This window comes from Lemur catta, chromosome 7 (assembly GCF_020740605.2).
Source record: "Lemur catta isolate mLemCat1 chromosome 7, mLemCat1.pri, whole genome shotgun sequence".
In the NCBI taxonomy this organism is placed as follows: Eukaryota; Metazoa; Chordata; class Mammalia; order Primates; family Lemuridae; genus Lemur; species Lemur catta.
The window spans coordinates 97,551,092-97,569,778 of NC_059134.1; the positions used below are offsets into that span (position 1 = coordinate 97,551,092).

General features: G+C 52.3%; 1 protein-coding gene across 2 annotated transcripts in view; it reads left to right on the forward strand.

Moving 5' to 3' along the window:
• The first annotated feature begins 588 nt into the window (after positions 1-588).
• DTX4 (deltex E3 ubiquitin ligase 4) overlaps positions 589-18,687 on the forward strand; it is a 32,899-nt gene continuing 14,800 nt past the window's right edge. The window contains exons 1-5 of one of the 2 annotated variants that reach the window (XM_045558138.1): positions 589-859; positions 9,072-9,795; positions 15,893-15,954; positions 16,308-16,469; positions 18,430-18,491. In XM_045558138.1, the coding sequence (XP_045414094.1) occupies positions 649-859; positions 9,072-9,795; positions 15,893-15,954; positions 16,308-16,469; positions 18,430-18,491 (1,221 nt within the window). In that variant the 5' untranslated portion in view covers positions 589-648. Of the gene's footprint in view, positions 860-1,325; positions 1,753-9,071; positions 9,796-15,892; positions 15,955-16,307; positions 16,470-18,429; positions 18,492-18,687 lie in introns of those variants that run through there. The other variant, XM_045558139.1, reaches the window with a different exon arrangement.

The following is an 18,687-nucleotide window of genomic DNA, read 5'->3' on the forward strand; positions in this document are numbered from 1 at the left end:
ATGGCGGGTCGCTCCTCCGCACCAAGGAACAAGGGAAACCCCTGCGGACGCGGGTTTGCCTTAGCGCCCCGCTTGGGATGGGCAATTCCTTCTGGAAGCGACTGAGCAGAGCCGCAGGGAGGGGGAGCTGTCCCCGTGGCGGCAACTGCACTTCGTGCGGCGAGAGGGTGGGGAGGGAGGGGAGAGGGGAGGAGAAGCGAGCGTGCCATTCCAGGCGCGACCGTGCGGCGAGATCCCACCCCGGCGTCTGCAGAGCGCGAGGCGCAACTGGTGCGAGGGCTGGGTCCTCGCCTCGCCGCCAGCCCCAGTCCACGGCCGCCGGGTGGCTTTTGCAAGAGGGGGCCCTGTTTGCAGAGAGCCGGGCATTTGCATGAAGCGACTCGACCCCACGGAGCAGCGGCAGCAGCGGCGGACCCCGGCGGCGGCGGCGGTGCGCGGTCCGACCCAGGCGGCCCCGGGCCCCGGGCCCCGGTGGATGCGCGGCTGGGGAGGAGCCCATGGGCCGGAGCTGAGGCTGCCCGGGGCGGCGGGGCGCGGGGCGGGGGGCGCGGTCGAGGCCCGGAGGCGGCGGCGCAGGAGGAAGCGGAGGAGGTCGGGCGCCCGCGGCCCGGGAGGCAGGCGGCGCAGCGCCGCAGCCCCGGGCTCGCCATGCTCCTGGCCTCGGCCGTGGTGGTCTGGGAATGGCTGAACGAGCACGGCCGCTGGCGTCCCTACAGTCCCGCCGTGAGCCACCACATCGAGGCGGTGGTCCGCGCCGGCCCCCGCGCGGGGGGCAGCGTGGTGCTGGGCCAGGTGGACAGCCGTCTCGCTCCCTACATCATCGACCTGCAGTCCATGAACCAGTTCCGCCAAGACACGGGTGAGCCGGCCGCCCCTGCCCCGCCCGCGCCCACCTCCCGGGCCTGCCTCGGGATCTCCCGCCTCGTGAGCCCACCTTGGCCCACCCAGTGGGCGCCTCCGTGCAGGGGAGTCCCCAAGAGGTGGTGGTGGGCGGCGCTTTACTCCCCTTGATCCTCCTAGGATCCCCCACCAAAGCGTCCATGCAAGTAGTATCAGTGTTCTGATTGTGCAAACCCAGCTTCAATGTGGTCGGTGAGAACCCCTTCCCCGTTTCACGCCTCCTTTTCAGCGCTCGGTGGCCCTAAGTCCTTCCATGTAGACGTTCTGGGGCCGCCCCAGCCCACAAGCAATCCCAGCCTCTCCAAAGCTCCCTGCCCTCACCCGCAGCTGCTCACACCCGGGCTGACCCTGCTTTGCCTTGGGCCTGCCACGCACCTCCCTCACCCCGACCTTAGTGCCTCTGCCTCTCCCGTGTGGGATGCCCTCCCACAGCGGGTCCTGGGTGTGGGGACCGGCAAGGGGAGAAGGGATTCCCCGGAGGCTCCGGCTGCAGTCGGGTAAAGGAAGCGCCCGGGCGTCCCTGGGAGGAGAGACTGGAGTTGGGGGATTCCAGGGGCTGGAACGCCCTGGATGCTGTGGCACTGGGGATGCCTCTGCGCTGCCCTCCAAGTGCTGAAGCAACAGGCCCAGCAGACGGAGAGAGGAGGGGGAGGGTCGGGGCTCCGGAATGTCTGGCAGGGAAGCCGCTCTCTTTGTCCGGGGAGCAGGAGGCAGATTCCTAAGGAGAAACTGTCCCCAAGCTTCCTCCTGAAACCATAGCCTATGAGAGCGCTAAACTCCTATCTCTTCATGAGAATCAAGTTGCCACTAAGGCCACCACAACCCGGCTTCTCAGCTGACCAGCCTTTCCAGGTCAGAGCTAGGAAGGGAGCCTGGGGGTGGGGAGGGGGGGGGTTGTCAGAGGGAGGAGGAGGAGGAGGAGGAGGAGGAGGAGGAGGAGAAGGGCAGAGCTGCACCTCTGATGCGTCCATGCTTAATTGATGGCCCAGGACAATTCTCGGTCTTTCCAGTAATCTCTTCCGTGACAGGGGTGGGGAGGGGGCCGTTGTTTCTGGAATTCTAGCTGGGCTTTCCCGAGAGTGTAACCAAGGAGCCTGCAGAGGCAGGTGTGGTGGGGAGGGAATAGAGCAGGCTGGCGGCTCAGGGAACAGCTGTTTGGGCAGGGTGTCTCGGCTTCCTTGGAAAGCCCCCACATCCTGTGTGCTAATTAGGATTGTCATGGGAAAGGGGTATCTTTCCAGCCTCATGTCCCCATCTTTAGTCATAACTCCCAACAACCTCTCTGCCAAGGGCTCTGCAGACACTGGCCCAGTGAGTAAAGCTTTCTGGGGAAAGGATTCCAGAAGTGTTAGAATCTGGAGGGGCTTAACCCTTGGTGGGGAAGGGAGGGAAGCGGAGTTGAGAGAGACTGGGAGGAGGAGAGAGTAGAGAGAAATGTGGGGAGATTGAGAAAGAGGATTAAGTGTGGCTGAGAGGGAGAGAGAGAATGTAATTGTGCAAGTTGGATGGAGGTGGTGGAGGTGAGGGTGGAGGTGTCAAGCTGGGGGATGGGGAGGGTGTCTGTGTGTTAGGGGAAGCTGAGCCATGGTGGGACCACAAAGACCAGCCGTTAAGGCACCTGACAGGGAATTCCAGTCCTGCTCAAAATAAAAATAGCAGGTGTTAGCTTTTCTATTTCAGATCAAATCTCTGCAGCATATGGAGAGCCACCCTAGTGATATAAAGGTCTCAGCCCCTTCCCGACATTTGGGAAGGGCAAAGGTTGAATTTGTGTTTGGGGGCACCTAGCATGGGTGGGTGTCTAGGAGCAGTCATGACCTAGAGAACCCAGAAAGACAGAAGCTGCTCCCCCAGGTCTGATTACTCTTACCCGAGAACTGGTGGACTACGGCCCTCATGGTTGGCAGTTTAGCCAGAAGATGAGGCTCCTTGGATTCTAGACCAGAGGCGGAGAACTAGCCCTGGATCACTTTAAAGACTGCCTCAGGGTGTGTTTTACATTGCGACTGCTTTGGTTTCATCCACTCACTGCTGAGCACCTCTCCCCTCCGTGCCAGGCCCTGTGCTGGGTGCGAAAGGCACTGGGCTAAATTCCCAGGAACCTGGGTTTGTCAGGGCGCTTGTCAAAGTAGAATAGAATCTCCGGGTTTCTGGGCTCTGAGCCCCCTCCTCTCCTTTCTCCACCAACACACACACACAGTTCCTCTCAATATAGCTCATTGATGAGGCCATGACAGGGTAGGAACTTTAAACCAGTGGCTCCCAGGCAACCTCAGCCAAGGCCCTGCAATGTTTAATTAAATTACCCACCATCCTCAAGCCGCAGTTTAAAGCTGGGAACCAGAAACATCCCCATAAACAAAAGAGAGCTGGAAGTCCCCTGCCCAGAGGCGATTCCTCTCTTTTTTGTTGCCTCCTCTGTATGGGGACATTTCCTGACACGGGAGCTTTGTCTTTTTAGAAGTTGCCTGCTCCACTGCTGAGTGAGTCCTCAGTCTCTCCACTCGCCTGGGCTCCTGACCTCATCAAGCCTGTCTCCAGGGAGATGGCTGGGAGGGGGCAGACACCCGTCTGCAGCCTCTGTTTGCCCTGGGCCCCTCTCCTTGCACAGACCGCCTAGGGGTTTGAGCTCATTTGCATTCTGTGCTGTTCCCTTCTAGGCATTTTGGGCTAGAGAATCTAGAAGAAGGGAAAAGATGGGGTGACACAGAGGGGACTGGGTCTTGTCTACTTCCAAAAGGCTTGATGGGTCCTCTCTACCTGCTGTCATTTACCTTGACTGGGCTGCCCCTTTTCTGCCACAGGGCAGTGACTGGAGAACCTTATTCAGCATCACTTTCTCCTGTATCTTCCAGTACACCCGATCTCCACCATCTCCAGGGCCGCAGGAGCAGGATGCGGAAGACTCAGGTTGGGAGTGGGGAGACATGACTCAGGCTCTCATCCTAGACTCACCGCTTATTATGTGACCTTGAGCAAGTCCCTTAGCTGCTCAGGCCTCATTTTCCTGTGTAGGGTGAAGAGCAGCCTTAAGATTCCTTCTTTCTTTCCTCCCATATGCAGATTGCCAGGTGCATGGGTTTGAACCCTGCACCCATGATGATGCAGATAAGAAGCATCTAGGTGTGAGGGAGCGTTCTTTCCAGCTCAGAGTGTTCTGTGCAAGTTTTACTTCCGTTATGTCTTTTAATGCAGTGAGAAGTGTCAGATGGAGAGAGAGAGGGGATTTAATTAGATGATTTGACAGAAGCTAATTTGTAGCAACCCCCCCCAACACCCACTACCCTGTGTAAGCACAGGAGTGGAGGAGGCAGACATCATGATGACCACATGAGAGTTGTAGTGTGCAGGATGTGCCGTGTGTCTGCATCATGCCAAGACCACTGCACACACTATCGTGTTTAATCCTCCCAACACTCTTATGAAGAACTATTGTTACCCCCATTTTATAAGAAAACAATTTGAAAAAGATTAAGTTGCTCAAGGGTTTACAGCTTCGATGGCAGAGCTGAGATTCCAAAGCAAGTGCCCTGTGTCCTTACTTTTTCAATCAGTGAACAGCTATGGGGCACTTAGTGCAGGCACTGTTCCAGACTTATGGGATATAGCAATAACAGGACATCCAAGTCTCCGTCCTTGGGGAACATTCTGGTGCAGATGGGGGATGCTGATAAAAGAGGCCTGGGATTTCTTGGACACAGTACATGCTCTTACACCAGGGAGTTACTGACATAGATGTGGGTGACATGCCTTAGAGACCTCGGGTTATGCCTGGAAGGCATTGCCTGCCATTTCCCAGGAGCCAAAACACTGTGGGTGCTTTGGGATGCAGGTGTCTGAGTTGCTGGGAAAAGCTGATTTTCTTTCTCTTTCTTCCTCTTTAGTTTATGAACATCTACTATGCCCTATCCTACTCCTACTAGAGGCCTTTTTTTTTTTTTGGATGACTGTGCAGATTATCTAGTTTATGGGCCTGATTCTAGAAAAGCCCAGGACTAGCACATTCCAAATACGGTGGCCTCTGAAAATAATCAGAGAATGAAATCTCACCATCTTTCTTGTCTCAAGACTTTGATTCTGAGGTCTGCTTACCGTCTCTAACGCTAGGGCTGAACTGAACTCAACAACTTTCCCTCCAAAAACCAGCTCTTCCTCTTGACATGTGTCTGCCTGTTCATGCTGACACCATTTTACCACTTTCCCATGGTCAAAGCCTCAGGATTCTTTGATTCGTTCTGTCATTCAAGAGTCTTATTTGGGCATGTAGTATGTACAGGCATGTGAGCCATGTGACCCAACAGTTGCAACTTGAGTGTGCATGATGAAAACTCAGGTGGTCATTCACGTGCAGGTCCCCACGCCCAAACCCTGGAGATGCACCCGCTTGTTTCTTGAGGGCACTGCTGATCCCTACCCCAGGAGATTCTGAAGGAGGTGGTCTGAGAACCTCATTTGGAAAGCCACTCATGGTCAAGTCCTACCCTTTTTTTCTCTATAGAGTTTCTCCATTCTGTCACCTTTTCATTTCCCTGCCAACACCCTTCCACTCACCTGGAACTAATTAACAGAGTAGCTCTGGTCTTGTCGCTCTTTGCTTAACAAACTCCACTGGCTCCTCATTGCCTACAAATTAAATCCGTCACAGCTTGGCATTCCAGAACACACAGGGCATTCTCTGCCCTGGCTCTAACATACTTTCCAGGCTTATCTTCTTCTCTGCCTTGTATTTTCCTCCATCCTGCCAATCGGAGGCCGCTTTTATCCTTGTACATTCCTTCGGAGTTCTCTGACAGCCCCCAACTATCCATAAGCCCCCTTCTTCTGAAATTCTGTCCTTTTCCATTTTGGCTATTGAAAGTCTCCTTATTATTCAGATTCTATGCCATTTGCCATCCATTTCTTGAAATGTTCTCTAAACCTTGAAATGCTCTCCAAACTGTCATTGCTTCATTTATTCAATCAATATTTATTGGGCCCTTAGGCATGCCAGGCACGGGGATACAGCCGTGAGTAAACACCTCAATGCTCGCTCTCGTGGCACTGAGAATCTCATGGGAAAGACAGACAGTCATCAAATTAGCCTCACCAATAAATGTGTAACTGCACATTGAGATGAGTGCTATGAAAAAAAAAAATGGGAATACGAATTTGACCTGGTCAGGGCAACCCACAGAGGCTTCCTTGAGGAAATGAGCTTTAATCTGTGCATAAGCAGCAAAGAGGATGCCAGAGTGTTTTGGGGGAGGAACCAGCATTGTGAAGAGGCCCAGAATCAGAGAAACCTGGCAGCTGGGAGCAGCTGATGGCCAGTGTGGCCCAAATCTGGGCAGAGTGCGTTAGCAGTGGGGGGCCACAGAGGTCGGCAGGTGGAGGGGCTGTCCGTCCTGAGGACCTAAGGGGAAGTCATGGAAGGCATTTCAGCAGGGAGGGGATGTGATCAGATTTCCTGCCAACATGTATTTTGTTGGCATCTTACTTGTGACACATTCTGCCTCATAAATAGTCATTCGCACAGTTGTCTTCTAACCCTGTTTTAGATGGCAGGCTACTTGAGGAATGCTTGAATCTTTGCATTCCGCATAGCCGCTAATGGGTGCTCAGTGACGTGTGGCAAATGATTAAATATCAAAGTAGCCAGAAGTCTTCAATCAATCACAGCACTGTTTATGGAGCCCTGTAGCTGCCAGGTGCTGGATTAGGCACTAGAATGCAAAGACCTCCATGGTGGTGTCCCTGCCCCCACTTAAGGCACCCCAGTATGAAAAATGCCAAAACACTGGTGCCCACCGGGCTTGGTCAAGAGATGCACTTCAGGTTTCTGAGGGGGGAGCCTGGGCTGGGAGAACATTTCAGGAAATGGATGGCCAATGGCATAAGACTTGAATGATAAGGATAATTTGACAGGCAGAAATGGCAAAGGAGGACATTTTGGTAGAAGAGACCTGGGGGTTAGGGAACTCAGAGGGAATGCCTGGGAATAAGAGGGGCCTCTGTTTTGCAAGAAAATGGGGGGATAGAGAAAGATAAACCTGGCAAGGTATGTTACAGAGCCGTGGCACAGTTTCCAGAAGTTCTGGGATGACTTTCGGGCATCTACAGGATTGATAACACTATCACAAAAAAAAAAAAATGCCCTTTAGGCACATTTGTGAGAATTGGTTAAGTGCATTGTCCCTGCTACCCTGGAAAGAATATAAAATAGTGCCATTTAAATTCTCTAAACTGAATTCCCTCATCTGTAAAAGGTGTTTCATAGGATTGCCAGGAAGATTATGTGGTTATGTGGAATATGTGAGGTGCTTTGTAAGAAAGATTGTGCAAATATGAGTTATATAGAAACTCACTCTCTCTCTCTCTCTCTCTCTCTCTCTCTCTCTCTGTCACACGTGCGCGCGCGCACACACACACACACACACACACACACACACACGTCCACCTCCCCTGAACTAAACTTTCCCCATGATTTTTTTCATCCTGCTTAGCTGTAATAGAAAGTAAATTACAATAATAATCAGCAACTTTTATTGAGCTTTTGCCATGGTGACAGGTGCTATTTTAGAGTTCTATATTCATTTCTTCATTTAATCCTCAAATCCACCCTTTGAAGTAGCCACCCGGGACCCAAACAGACGAGGAAACTGAGGCTTAATCACACAGTTGGAAGGGACAGAACCACCCCTGTCAGACCCAAAGCCGCACTCTTTGTTCCCCAGCAAGCTGGCTGCTCAGGAAGGAAATAGAGGCAAACCCGGGAACTATCGCCGCCACCCTCCCATCCTGATACCCCCGTGTCCCCCAGCAGAGGCCCTGGCGATGAATAGGGGATTGTTCTGCTTCTCTCTGGTGCCTCTGAATGTTGATGTTTTGGGTCATTAAGGGGCTTGGAGATGGGGTGGGGGGCGGGTTATGACCCTGGCAAAGGCCTGAATAGCCATTGTTCCTTTTCTTCCCCCCTTGAATGGGATTCTGTCCCCGGTCTTGGTGTCTCCCTCTGGCTTGGGGGAGGGGGTGGGTCAGAGGCCGGGGAAGGGGAGCCTTTTCCCACCACTTTGATGGATAGCTCTTAAGCCGACAGATGCAGAGATTCTTGCATCCTTGGAGCCCTCCCCACCCTGCCTTCAGCCAGGCGTCTTTAGCCTTGATGCTGATAACCTGAAATGAGCCCTGGTTGAGGATGGGTCTGGTTCAGGTTTGGGGTAGGGAAGAGGGGCCAGCAGTTACAAGCTTAGCTCCCTTGTAGTCTTACCAGTTCAATTCTACTGTACCATTAACCCCTGTAATAACCTTGGCCTCTTCCCTGCCCCTGCAGTGAGGCTGTCAAAATTCAGATGTTCCTATCTTTAGGAGGGTTTGAGCTTCTTGAAAGAAAGATGTTAGATAAATGCAAAATTATTCTCATGACCATTGAAAATATTATTGTTGTTGATACAAGATTTAATATTGGGAAATATGAGAGAGTTCTCCCAACCTGATTTCCCTTCCTCTCACAGTAACATACCATTTTTTTTTTTGTACCATACCCATAAATGTACAGAGAGCCAGCTCCACCACCACTGCCTCTGGGCAGCCTTCCCGGGTGGAGACAGAGTCTTCCCTGTCTTCTGGGCTTCCACGGCCTTGTGTTCTTTTCCTCCATAGCCCTTGGTGCAGAGGCATTTAGAGAGACAGAGGAGAAGGAACATGGGCTTTATGAGCATATACTACATGTGTCAAGGGCTTTATATGCCCCAGTGCAATGTATAAGGTGCCGTGAAATCCAGTACACGGCATGTGCAAGCGCATGTTTGTTGACTGATTAAGCGAGGCACATTTAATTTTTATGAAAACCCTGGAAAGTAGTTATTATCCTGTTTCCCAGGGGAGAAAAGGAGGCTGAGAGGTTCTGTATTAGCTAGTAAGTGAGTGTACTTGGTGGCAAACCAAGGTATCCGGGAGGCACTCTTTCCGCTGCCCGGCGCTGCCTCCCGGGTCCTTCGTGTAGCAGGTCACCTGCTTCCAGCCTGGCTGGACTGCAGACGTCTTAAAGGCAGGGATGCGTCTCTTTCAGAGCTGACACCTCAACAGGCAGTGTGGTGCCGGGCACACAGTACGGCTTGTTATATGTTTACCCGTAATGTAAATTCAGCGTAATTCCTGCCGACCCTGACCTCTCCTCCGTCCCTCTCTGGCAGGGACCCTCCGCCCAGTCCGCCGCAACTACTACGACCCGTCCTCGGCCCCCGGGAAGGGCGTGGTGTGGGAGTGGGAGAACGACAACGGCTCTTGGACGCCCTACGATATGGAAGTGGGCATCACCATCCAGCACGCCTATGAGAAGCAGCACCCCTGGATCGACCTCACCTCCATCGGCTTCAGCTACGTCATTGACTTCAGCACCATGGGCCAGATCAACCGGCAGACCCAGCGCCAGCGCCGCGTGCGCCGGCGCCTCGACCTCGTCTACCCCATGGTCACGGGCACCTCGCCCAAGGCCCAGTCCTGGCCGGTCAGCCCGGGGTCGGTCACCTCGCCCCCTGCGCCACCCTGCTCCTGTCCACAGTGTGTCTTGGTGATGAGTGTTAAGGCGGCCGTGGTCAATGGCAGCTCTGGGCCCCTGCAGCCCCCAGCGACCCGCAAGAACATGCCGCCCTCCGGAGTGATCAAGCTGCCGCCCCCACCAGGCCTCGGGGCCAAGCCGCTGGACAGCACAGGCACCTTCCGAGGCCCGGTGAAGACAGCCCCATCACAGGTGATCCGGCGACAAACCTCCAGCATGCCTGCTGGGGCAACTGCGGGCTCTCCTGCCAGCCCCCCAGGAGCCAACGGCAAGACGGGAAGGGTGGCCCTGGCCACCCTGAATCGTACCAACCTGCAGCGACTGGCCATCGCCCAGTCCCGGGTGCTGATCGCCTCTGGGTAGGTGCCTCGGTGGCTGCCTCCGAGCATTTACTCATTGCGGAGAGAGGCCGTAACTGATCTGGGTCAGCGGAAGGAGGGGCTGCCAAGACTGAAGCCCCTCCTTATCCTCTGTTGACCCCCTGGCGCAGGTGCAGGCAGCACAGTGTGTGGTGCATGAGGGAGGGTTTGACCTGGGGTCTCAGCGAGCTGGATTCTGATTGAGACTTTGCCTCTTACTAGCCGTGTGATTTGAGGCTAGATCCCTGACATCATAGAGTCCCAACTTCCTCATCTGCAAATGGTGGCAATAATTCTGTTAGGGTTGCCATGAGGCTTAAAGAAGATTGTGCATAGTGAGGAATAATAGGCAATATTAATTGAGCTCCCACTGTGTTGTGGTTTGGGGGCTTTATCACCTCATTTAATCCTTGCAACAACTATGAAATAGGCACTGTCCCATTTTCCAAATGAAGGAAGTAGAGGTTCCCTTGCAAGGGCACATAGCTAATCGTTGGCATCGACTAGGATTCAGAGTTGAGGAAGTCTGATGCTAGAGCCCGGATTCTGACTCTGTTGTGCTCCTCCCCCACCAAGCACGTACCACACAGTGCGGGGCACAGAGTGGGTGCCAAATGAGGGTTAGTCCCTTTCCTCTGGTCTCTCTGGAATCTGGAGGGATGACTCCAGATTGAAATAGCCTCCCATGTGTAGTGACTACTTACTATGTGCTGAGCACTTTCCCTGTATTGCTTGTCTGTTATTCCTACGACAAACCGGTGATGTTGTAGGTCCTGTTAGTATTGCTTTTTCTGTTGTTCCTGATCTTGCAGATCATAAAATTGAAGCGACCCAGGTCCATGCAGCGCCTGCTGTCCCTGGTTTCTCATCATTCTCACACCCACCCAGTCTTCCCTTTCTTTCGCCAGTGGGATCTGCTTTCAGCCCCTGAACCCCAGACAGTCAGGATGGTTTTAGATTTGGGTTGGACACCTGAGTCTGAAAATCCAGGCTGCCCTGGGATGGTGCCGTCCTACTCAGCTGGATCTCTGTACACAGAGGTTTGCAGCTGGGAGGAGAGAGGAAGGAGGGTATACCACAGAGTGGGCGGAGTACTGGAGTGGGAGTCCAGAGACCCGGAGGCTGGGCCTCTACTCCTGCCTCTGCCACTGGGGTGAGCCACAGAACCTGGGCAACACCCAGTGGACTTACCTGCCCCACGGAGTCCCTGTGAAAACCTCCACTGGGGGAGTTTGCCCCATGGCAGTTTGCTAGATTATTGCATTCCCTTACTCTGTGATGGAAGTCTTAGGCACGGTCACTTAGCTCAGAATTAACTCTCCAAGGAGGGCCACACAGCTCACATGTTACAGGGTAGGGATTGAAACCCAGGTTTTGGCCCCCTGGTCTGCTGTACTTCTGGCTAAAGCCCAGCCCCTCATTGTATGTAAACATGATTTACAAATGGCAAAATGCTGGTCAGATGCATGGGGTTTTCATGACTTCCCCTGAGTTGGCAGAAGCATCTGGGAGAGGGGAATGGGCCCTTAGCTGCACCTCTGCTGAATTTCTCCACCCACGCTGTCACACAGCGGCATCCTGGGGGCCTCTAACAGAGTTCCGGGGTGATTGCTGGTGTGGAGGAGAGAGGCTCGCATGCTGGATAAGAACATGGCCTCGAGAACCTAGGACTGCTGGGGCTTGAACCCAAGTTCCTTGCTGAGTCACTTGCGGCAAGTTTCCTCTGTCTTCAGTTTGCTCATCTGTAAAATGGGATAGTAATAGGACCTTCCTTCTTGGGTTGTCATGAGGATCACATGAGATGGTCGGTGTATAGACTGAGCACAGTGCTTGACACATAATGAGAGTTCAGTCAGTCTTCGCTGCTATTATTGCTATCATTGTTAACAGGTTCTAATGAATATGTACTACGTAGTTGTTGACTTGAAGTCAAAGCTGAGTGGGGTCTAACACCCCACCTTGTCTCTGGCGCCCTTGGCAAGTGCCAAGTGACCTCATGCCATCACTGAGGGAGAGGTACCCAGGTGGCTTTGAATCTCAAGGAATGAGTCAAGGCGGCCTTTTCTCTCCTCTTTGTTCCCTCTGCCTGCCATAGAATTGGGGCTAGAGAGTGGGTGGAGGTCTGGGCAGTGCAGTTTCAAAAGGGCTATAGAAACAAGTTGTGTTTTTTTTTTTTCCTCAGCTCTGTTTTCCTGACAAGGGAGGCCCCTGCCTACCCCTCTGAATCTTCCAGCCCTTCCCTTTTCACCTCCAACCTCCTCCCTCACCCCCGTCCCACCTTCTCCTCCAGCCTCTCTTGGCCATTTAATTAGCGTGTTGATTCCCTTTGTCTGGCATTGCCATCAACCTTCTGTCGTTGCAGGGCCCCTTCCCTCCCTCCCCTCTTTGCCCATGACCTCTTCCAGCAACTTTCCCACGGAAAAAGGAAGACCAGGGAGGGCGGGAGAAGTGGGATGAAGAGAAAGGTTTGCGGGGGGAACAAAAGATCCTGTGAATTATTCAGAGACACAAGCAGGGGGTTTCTAAAGAGAAAGGGGGGCTGTGCGGTGGAGGGTGGGCGTCGCCCCAGCTAGGCCTTGGTTGCCGTAGAGACGAGACCCTTGTCTTGCTGGAGAATTCCTGGGTTGGCACATACCTCCCAGAGAAAACACTGCTTCTCACCATGGTGTCTGCAGAGATACCCTCCCTCCCACAACCCACCTCCTTCCACCTTGCCAGCTCCCATCTCTTGTCTCAGTTTTATATTTTAGCAACAGAAACGAAAACTTGGACCCTCCATAACTGGGAACAGCTCAACAGAGGGAGGGGAGGGCTGTGTTTTGATTGGCCCACAAATGGTTGGGCCGGACAGCTTTGATGGAGTGGCATTGCCTAGAGGACTTGAGAGGCAAGCCTGTCATCGGGTTGCTGTTTTCTAGAAGGAGGGCTCAGGCATAGTCTCTGGGGCCCTAACAGGGTGTCACTGGCCTGGATTTCATAGGCTGTTCTAGCTTTTCAGTAACCAGTAACAGTGGGGGAGGTGTGATCAGGTGCTGCCAGCTCAGCACTCCTAAGTACTGCCTATCACTCTAGACTTGGTACCCATGTCCTCAGGCACCTGAGAGTATGGGAGTATCAAAGCAGGAGAAGGCCCTTTACAATTGGGAGATAAAAGTGTACACCATCACCCAAATTTGCATAGGGCTCAGCTATTTACTAAGTATTTGACCTAAATCCTAAATCTTTAGAGGAAATCCCATAGGGCAGGTATTCAGGGTGCCCTTGCACAGTGGCGGTAACTCAGATGTGGTCGGCAAAGTGCAGAGAGGTTGTGGCCCCCCCAAAGGCACAAAGCAAGTCAGCACCAAGTCAGCCCCGAGCTGGGCTAAAGCAAAGATCCCCTGACCCCAGTGTAGGCTCCTTCCATCATAACCTTCAGTATTTCGTAGGCAAATATACCCCTCCTCCCCAGGACCCCTGCTGCCTAGAGCCTACTGATAAGCCCACCAGCTCTGCTGTCCTTTCCCTGATGTGGCCTTGCCTCTCTCCCACCTGTCGGCCCCACGGTTTTCATGCCTGTCCAGGCCCACCTGCAGGCTCTCCCCTCCCTCTCTCCAGACCTTGCCCTGAGTTCTTGAGCTGCCTGGGCTGTGTGGTGTTCTGGGGATTGGAGTGTTTCCTGGTTGACCAGGTTGGGTGTGGAAACCTGCCAGTCCAGTTTGGGGAACAAAGGTGGCTTTTGTCAACTGGATCTCAGCTACTTATCAGCTGGAGTGGGGGCCTCAGAGATGGTGAAGGGGAAGGCAGGTGCAGGGCTGGGCAGTCGGGAGCACTGCCCCCTGGTGGGGAGCTGGGAGCAGGCCCCAGGAGGCTGGGACTTCCCCATGCCCCCATCCTCTCCGGAAGAAGCCTCCAGGGGTGGGGTCCTAGGACGTAGGCTGTCACCTTGCTGCCAGGTAGTGGGGTGAGAAATCATCAACAAGTCTACCTGGTATCTTCTAACCCAAGACTCTCACAATTTTACAGATAAGGAAATTAAGGCTCAGAAAATTTAACAGACTTTGTGAGGAGCTACTGGCAGCATTGGGAGTCAAACACGGTTTCCCTGACTCTCCCCCCCCTCCCCATGCCTAGCTCTGGAGGGCGGGTCACAGAGTCCAAAATCAAGTCCATTCTTCTTTCCTTGGCCTAATGGCCCTTGTTTAAAGTTCAGCTTTCCCCTCCCTCCATCTGGGTTTGATTTATCCTGAGGACAGTTCTGGAAGAAAAGTGGGATTTGGTGGCCTGGTAAGACACAAACATTCCCACATCTGTTCTTTCACATTCTCTCCCAACATTGGTGCACGTGCCATCATCCCTGGGAAGGGACAGAGGCCAAAGCAACCCTGGGGTAGCTGGGGAAGCACCATCCTTACGGACATGTGGGTGCAGACAGTCCCTACTGCTCAGCCTGGAGGTCCCATTCTAGCTGTCCCCTTTCCTAGGGGTGGGTTTACTTGTGACACACTCTGAACATCAGGTCTTCTCTCTGCAGTGTGGGTGTCTCCAGGATTGCACAGACGTAAGTGCTCGGCATAGTGAGTGGCCTGGAATGGGCTCCGGGGCCAGGTTTTCTGGGTTCAAATCCTTAGCCATGTGGTCTTGGTCAAGTTTGCTTAACCTCTCCGTGCCTCAACTTCCTTGTCTATAAAATGGGGCTAATGATAATGCTTCTTGCATAGGTTGTTGGTAGGATGAGACAAGTTTCTATGCTGTGGGAGCCGCTCCTGGCAGGAGGCAAGCTCTGTACATGTTAGCGATTTTAATACATGGATGAAGAAGGGCCATGGATGGTGTGTTCACTGCTGTGTCCCCAGCATCGGGAATAGTGTCCAACACAAAGTAGGGCTCAGTAAACACCGTTCGGATGGACAGATGAACAAATAAACAAAGGCTCTTTCCCCACCCACTGTGTTCCCAGCACCGTCCTACCCCCATAGCAGACATGCTGGCCTCCCAGGCTGTCCGGCCCCTGGAGTCATCTGTGACCGGGTCCAGTGGCCTCTCCAAGCCCAGCTGTGGGAGCCTGGGCTGCAGAGGGGATGGTGCAAGACCCAGCCCCATGTGTTCCACATTTTCTGAGTCAGCACCGTGGGAGGCCTGCCTTTCCCAGGCAGCTGTGCCTTCTCCTCTCCAGCCTGGCTGGAGTTGCTGGGGAGAAGGGCAGAACAGGAGGTGGCTTTGCCTGACATTTGTATATGTCTCAGGGAGAAGGAGAAGTGGCAGCTGTTCCAGCAGTGGCTTCCAAATGCTGGACTGGGGGTTCACTACCTCTGCATCCTCTCGGGAGCTTTGGAAGAACGCAGATTCTCATGCTCCACGGGTAGAGATTCTGGTCTAGACCTAGCACTCTGTCTTGTTAAAAGCATCTTAGGTGACTCTTTTATACACCCGGGTTTGAAATTGCTTCGTTATTTTTTTCATTTCTTCAACAAATATAGATTGATTGCCTACGAGTGCCACATTCTGAACAAAACAGTCATAGATATTTGCCCTTATAGAGCTTAGATTCTAGAAGGGGAGATAACAAGCAACAACTTATTTTAAAAGATCATAAATAGAGCAGGAATCCCGGGGCGGGTGGAGGGGTGGGCAGCAGTATTAAATAAAATGGTCTCAGGAACCTCACTGAGAAGGTAGGCATTGAACTGAGACTGGAGGGGTAGTAGAAGAGAATGAAACAGTTATCTGGTGGAACAGCATTTCAGGCAGAGGGAACAGCGTATGCAAAGGCTCTGAGACAGGAGTGTGCCTGGCATGTAGCAGGAACAGCAAGAGTAGAGCAAAGACTCTAGTGATAACCATAGGAGGCCAGAGGGATGAGGGAATTGGGGAGGGGTGTTGGCAGATCACACAGGGATGTGTAGGCCTTGCTAGGACTTTGACCTTGACTCTGAGTGAACTGAGGAGTCATATTGAGTTCTGAGGTTCTGAGTGAAGGAGTGACGTGGTCTGACTTAGGCTGTGAAGTTGTCATCTTTGGTTAGCTGCTGTGTTTACTGCATCTCTAGTAGGTTAAACATGGTCCATTTTGTCCCTCTTGTGAAAACCATAATGAATCTGCTCTTTCCTTCCACAGGGTCCCCACTGTCCCAGTGAAGAACCTAAACGGGTCCAGTCCTGTCAACCCTGCCTTAGCAGGTAAGAGAAACCCTACAATGCACTTGCTTAAGACAGAGAAATCAGAGTTGCAAAATAGGCAGTGAGCATTTGTAGAAAGGAGGTAATCTGGATGTTACTGAAAGCAAATGGGGATTTGGGGAATTGCATGAGAGAGGCAGGGAGCATTTGGGGGAGAACTGATTGCTAAAAGTGAAGGATGCTATTGAAGAATAAGTTTCTGGCAGAAAAGTAGAAGGCAGAGTAGAGAATCCCTGAATTATGAGAACTCTCTGCTGGAGAGGCGGAGAGCAGGGTAATGGGGAGGGAGGAATTTGGGGTGTGTTGGGAGCTGCGTCTTCAGTCCTTCCTCACCCATGCCCTGCCCCTTTCAGGAATCACTGGGATCCTCATGAGTGCAGCGGGGCTCCCCGTGTGTCTCACCAGGCCACCAAAGCTGGTCCTACACCCACCCCCCGTCAGCAAGAGCGAAATAAAATCCATCCCAGGGGTTTCCAACACAAGCCGCAAGACCACCAAAAAACAAGCCAAGAAAGGTACCTGCCTCTTTATCTTATGTGGTACGAAGACCTGGCTCCCAGTCCTGGCTCTTGCCCCCACCACCAAAGGTCACAGCCATGGCTTAATGGCTTAACTCTCTGGGCCTTAGTTTCTGCATCTGCTAAGTGGGTCTAACGAGTAAATTTTGATGATTATACCAAAGTGGATTGTGTATGGATCAGATGGAAACACTTGAAAAATAAAAATATACAGTGCAAAAGTATAGAAACATACAAACATAAAGTGTGGTACAAAGGAAATATGTTAGAAAAGAAAGATCACTGTGGCATTGGAACCAAAACAGACTGGATTCGTATTGAAACTTTATCACTTGCAAGTCATGGAGCCTCTGTTTTCTCATCTTTCTAATGGGGTAAAAACACTCATAAGCAACATCTGGGAAGGATGTCCCAGAATGTGTTCATGACACTTGGAAAGTAGCCACTGTGTTGCGTCTCTCTAGAGCCTCCAGATACTCTGGCCGCTTGAACCCTCCTTCAAGCACCCCTTCCTACCTGCCCACAACCCAGCAACTAAGGGGTCAATACCTGGACTTACCTGGCAGTGCAGGACCCTGACTCAGCCTTTCTGGTCACTGGTATTGGTTGTTAAATGATTTGACTGTCCCCACCTTGCAAGCTTCTTGTGAAGTTTAAATCATATCATATGTGTATATTGCAGTTAGGCCAGGTCCTGGCAAGAAATAAGCTCTTAATTAAAGGAAGCATAATTCCTACAAAAGAAGCAGGGCAGTGGGAGGGAAGGGCCTGCATTGCAGCTTTTGGCTGTTGCATGATCTACTTCCTCAAACCCTTGTCCTACTTTTCCAGTTTATCAAAATTTCCCTGCTTAAATGAACTCAATTGCCTCGCTCATGGTCTGATAGGAAGTAACAGGATTTTATACTTTCTCACTCTTCCTGTTATTATTAATAGCACATATTGAACCCTTATCTGGCGAAGTGTTGAAGGACTGTACGTCCATTAGCTCACTGAATTGTCAAGCAACCCTTTGGGGTAGGTGCTATGTTCTTTTCCATTTTATAGGTGAGAAAACAGAAGCTTAGAGAAATTAAGAGGGGACCCAAGAGGTGGGTCTTTGTTTCTTTCTTTGCTTCTTTGCAAGGTGGTATCATCCCCTCCTGTACCTTCAGATTGGGCTGCCTCTTAAAGGTCTGGTCCAGAAGAAATCCCTAAATCATGGCAGCCCACCAGATGCCTCCCAGGGCATCACCCTTCCCCGGCTGCGGGGGCTGTGTCTGCTGCCAGGGACAGCACCGCCCAGAGCCAAGAAAGACTGTCCTGAAGTTGTGGTTTTTAGAATATGCTTAACATTTCTCTCTCTCTCTCCACCCCCGCCCCCTGCCCTATGTTGCTGCCTGTTTTTCACTTGATATAAATGATGCAATATTCAGTAAAAATGGAGTTAAATTCAAGCAATATTTTTGGCCTATTCGTGACTTCCTGGTTTCCCATAAAAATAATCTCGCTTTGATGCCACAGTATAAATTGAGACCGTACTTAGCAAATTGTAAAATGCATGCGGTAAGACTGCCTAATGTTTATTTAATGTGTAACAGTTTACAAAGTGCTTTCATATCTGTTATCTCATTGTATCGTTTGGACAAGTCCAGGCTCTTTGATTGTAAGGAAGAGAAACCCACTTTGCTCATCTCAGCTAAAAAGTGGGTTTATTGAAAATAAACAAAGGGATGTCAGGGAAGTGACTGCAAGAGGGAAAGGTGGGTGTGAACTCTTCCCTCTCCAAACCACCTCACCGGCTCTTCTACAACTGGTATTCTCTTTCTCATTCTTAAGACCACTGGCGGAAGGAATTCCTCCCCTTTTCTGCTTTCAACTTGGCTCCTCACCCTCCTCTCCGGCATGCCTAGCATGGCAAGGCTGTCTGAGCCCTTTCCTCTGCACTGGTGGCCCACTGATCTTCCTGTCCCTGCAGGTAAAACCCCAGAGGAAGTGCTGAAGAAGTATCTGCAGAAAGTCCGGCACCCGCCGGATGAGGTGAGTGCAGGGAAGCAGGGCGGGGTTGGCCTTCTCCATTGCCCGCAAGCATTTCTCCTGCTGTGTGCTCTGCAGGATGTGGCCGCAGCTGCTTTCTGAGCCCCGAGTGGTGCCGAGCTGGTCAGAGCTGACACCTGGCTCCAGGGTGCCTGGTTCAGAGCTGCTGCAGCACCTTAATCTCCCCCACCTCCCTGTT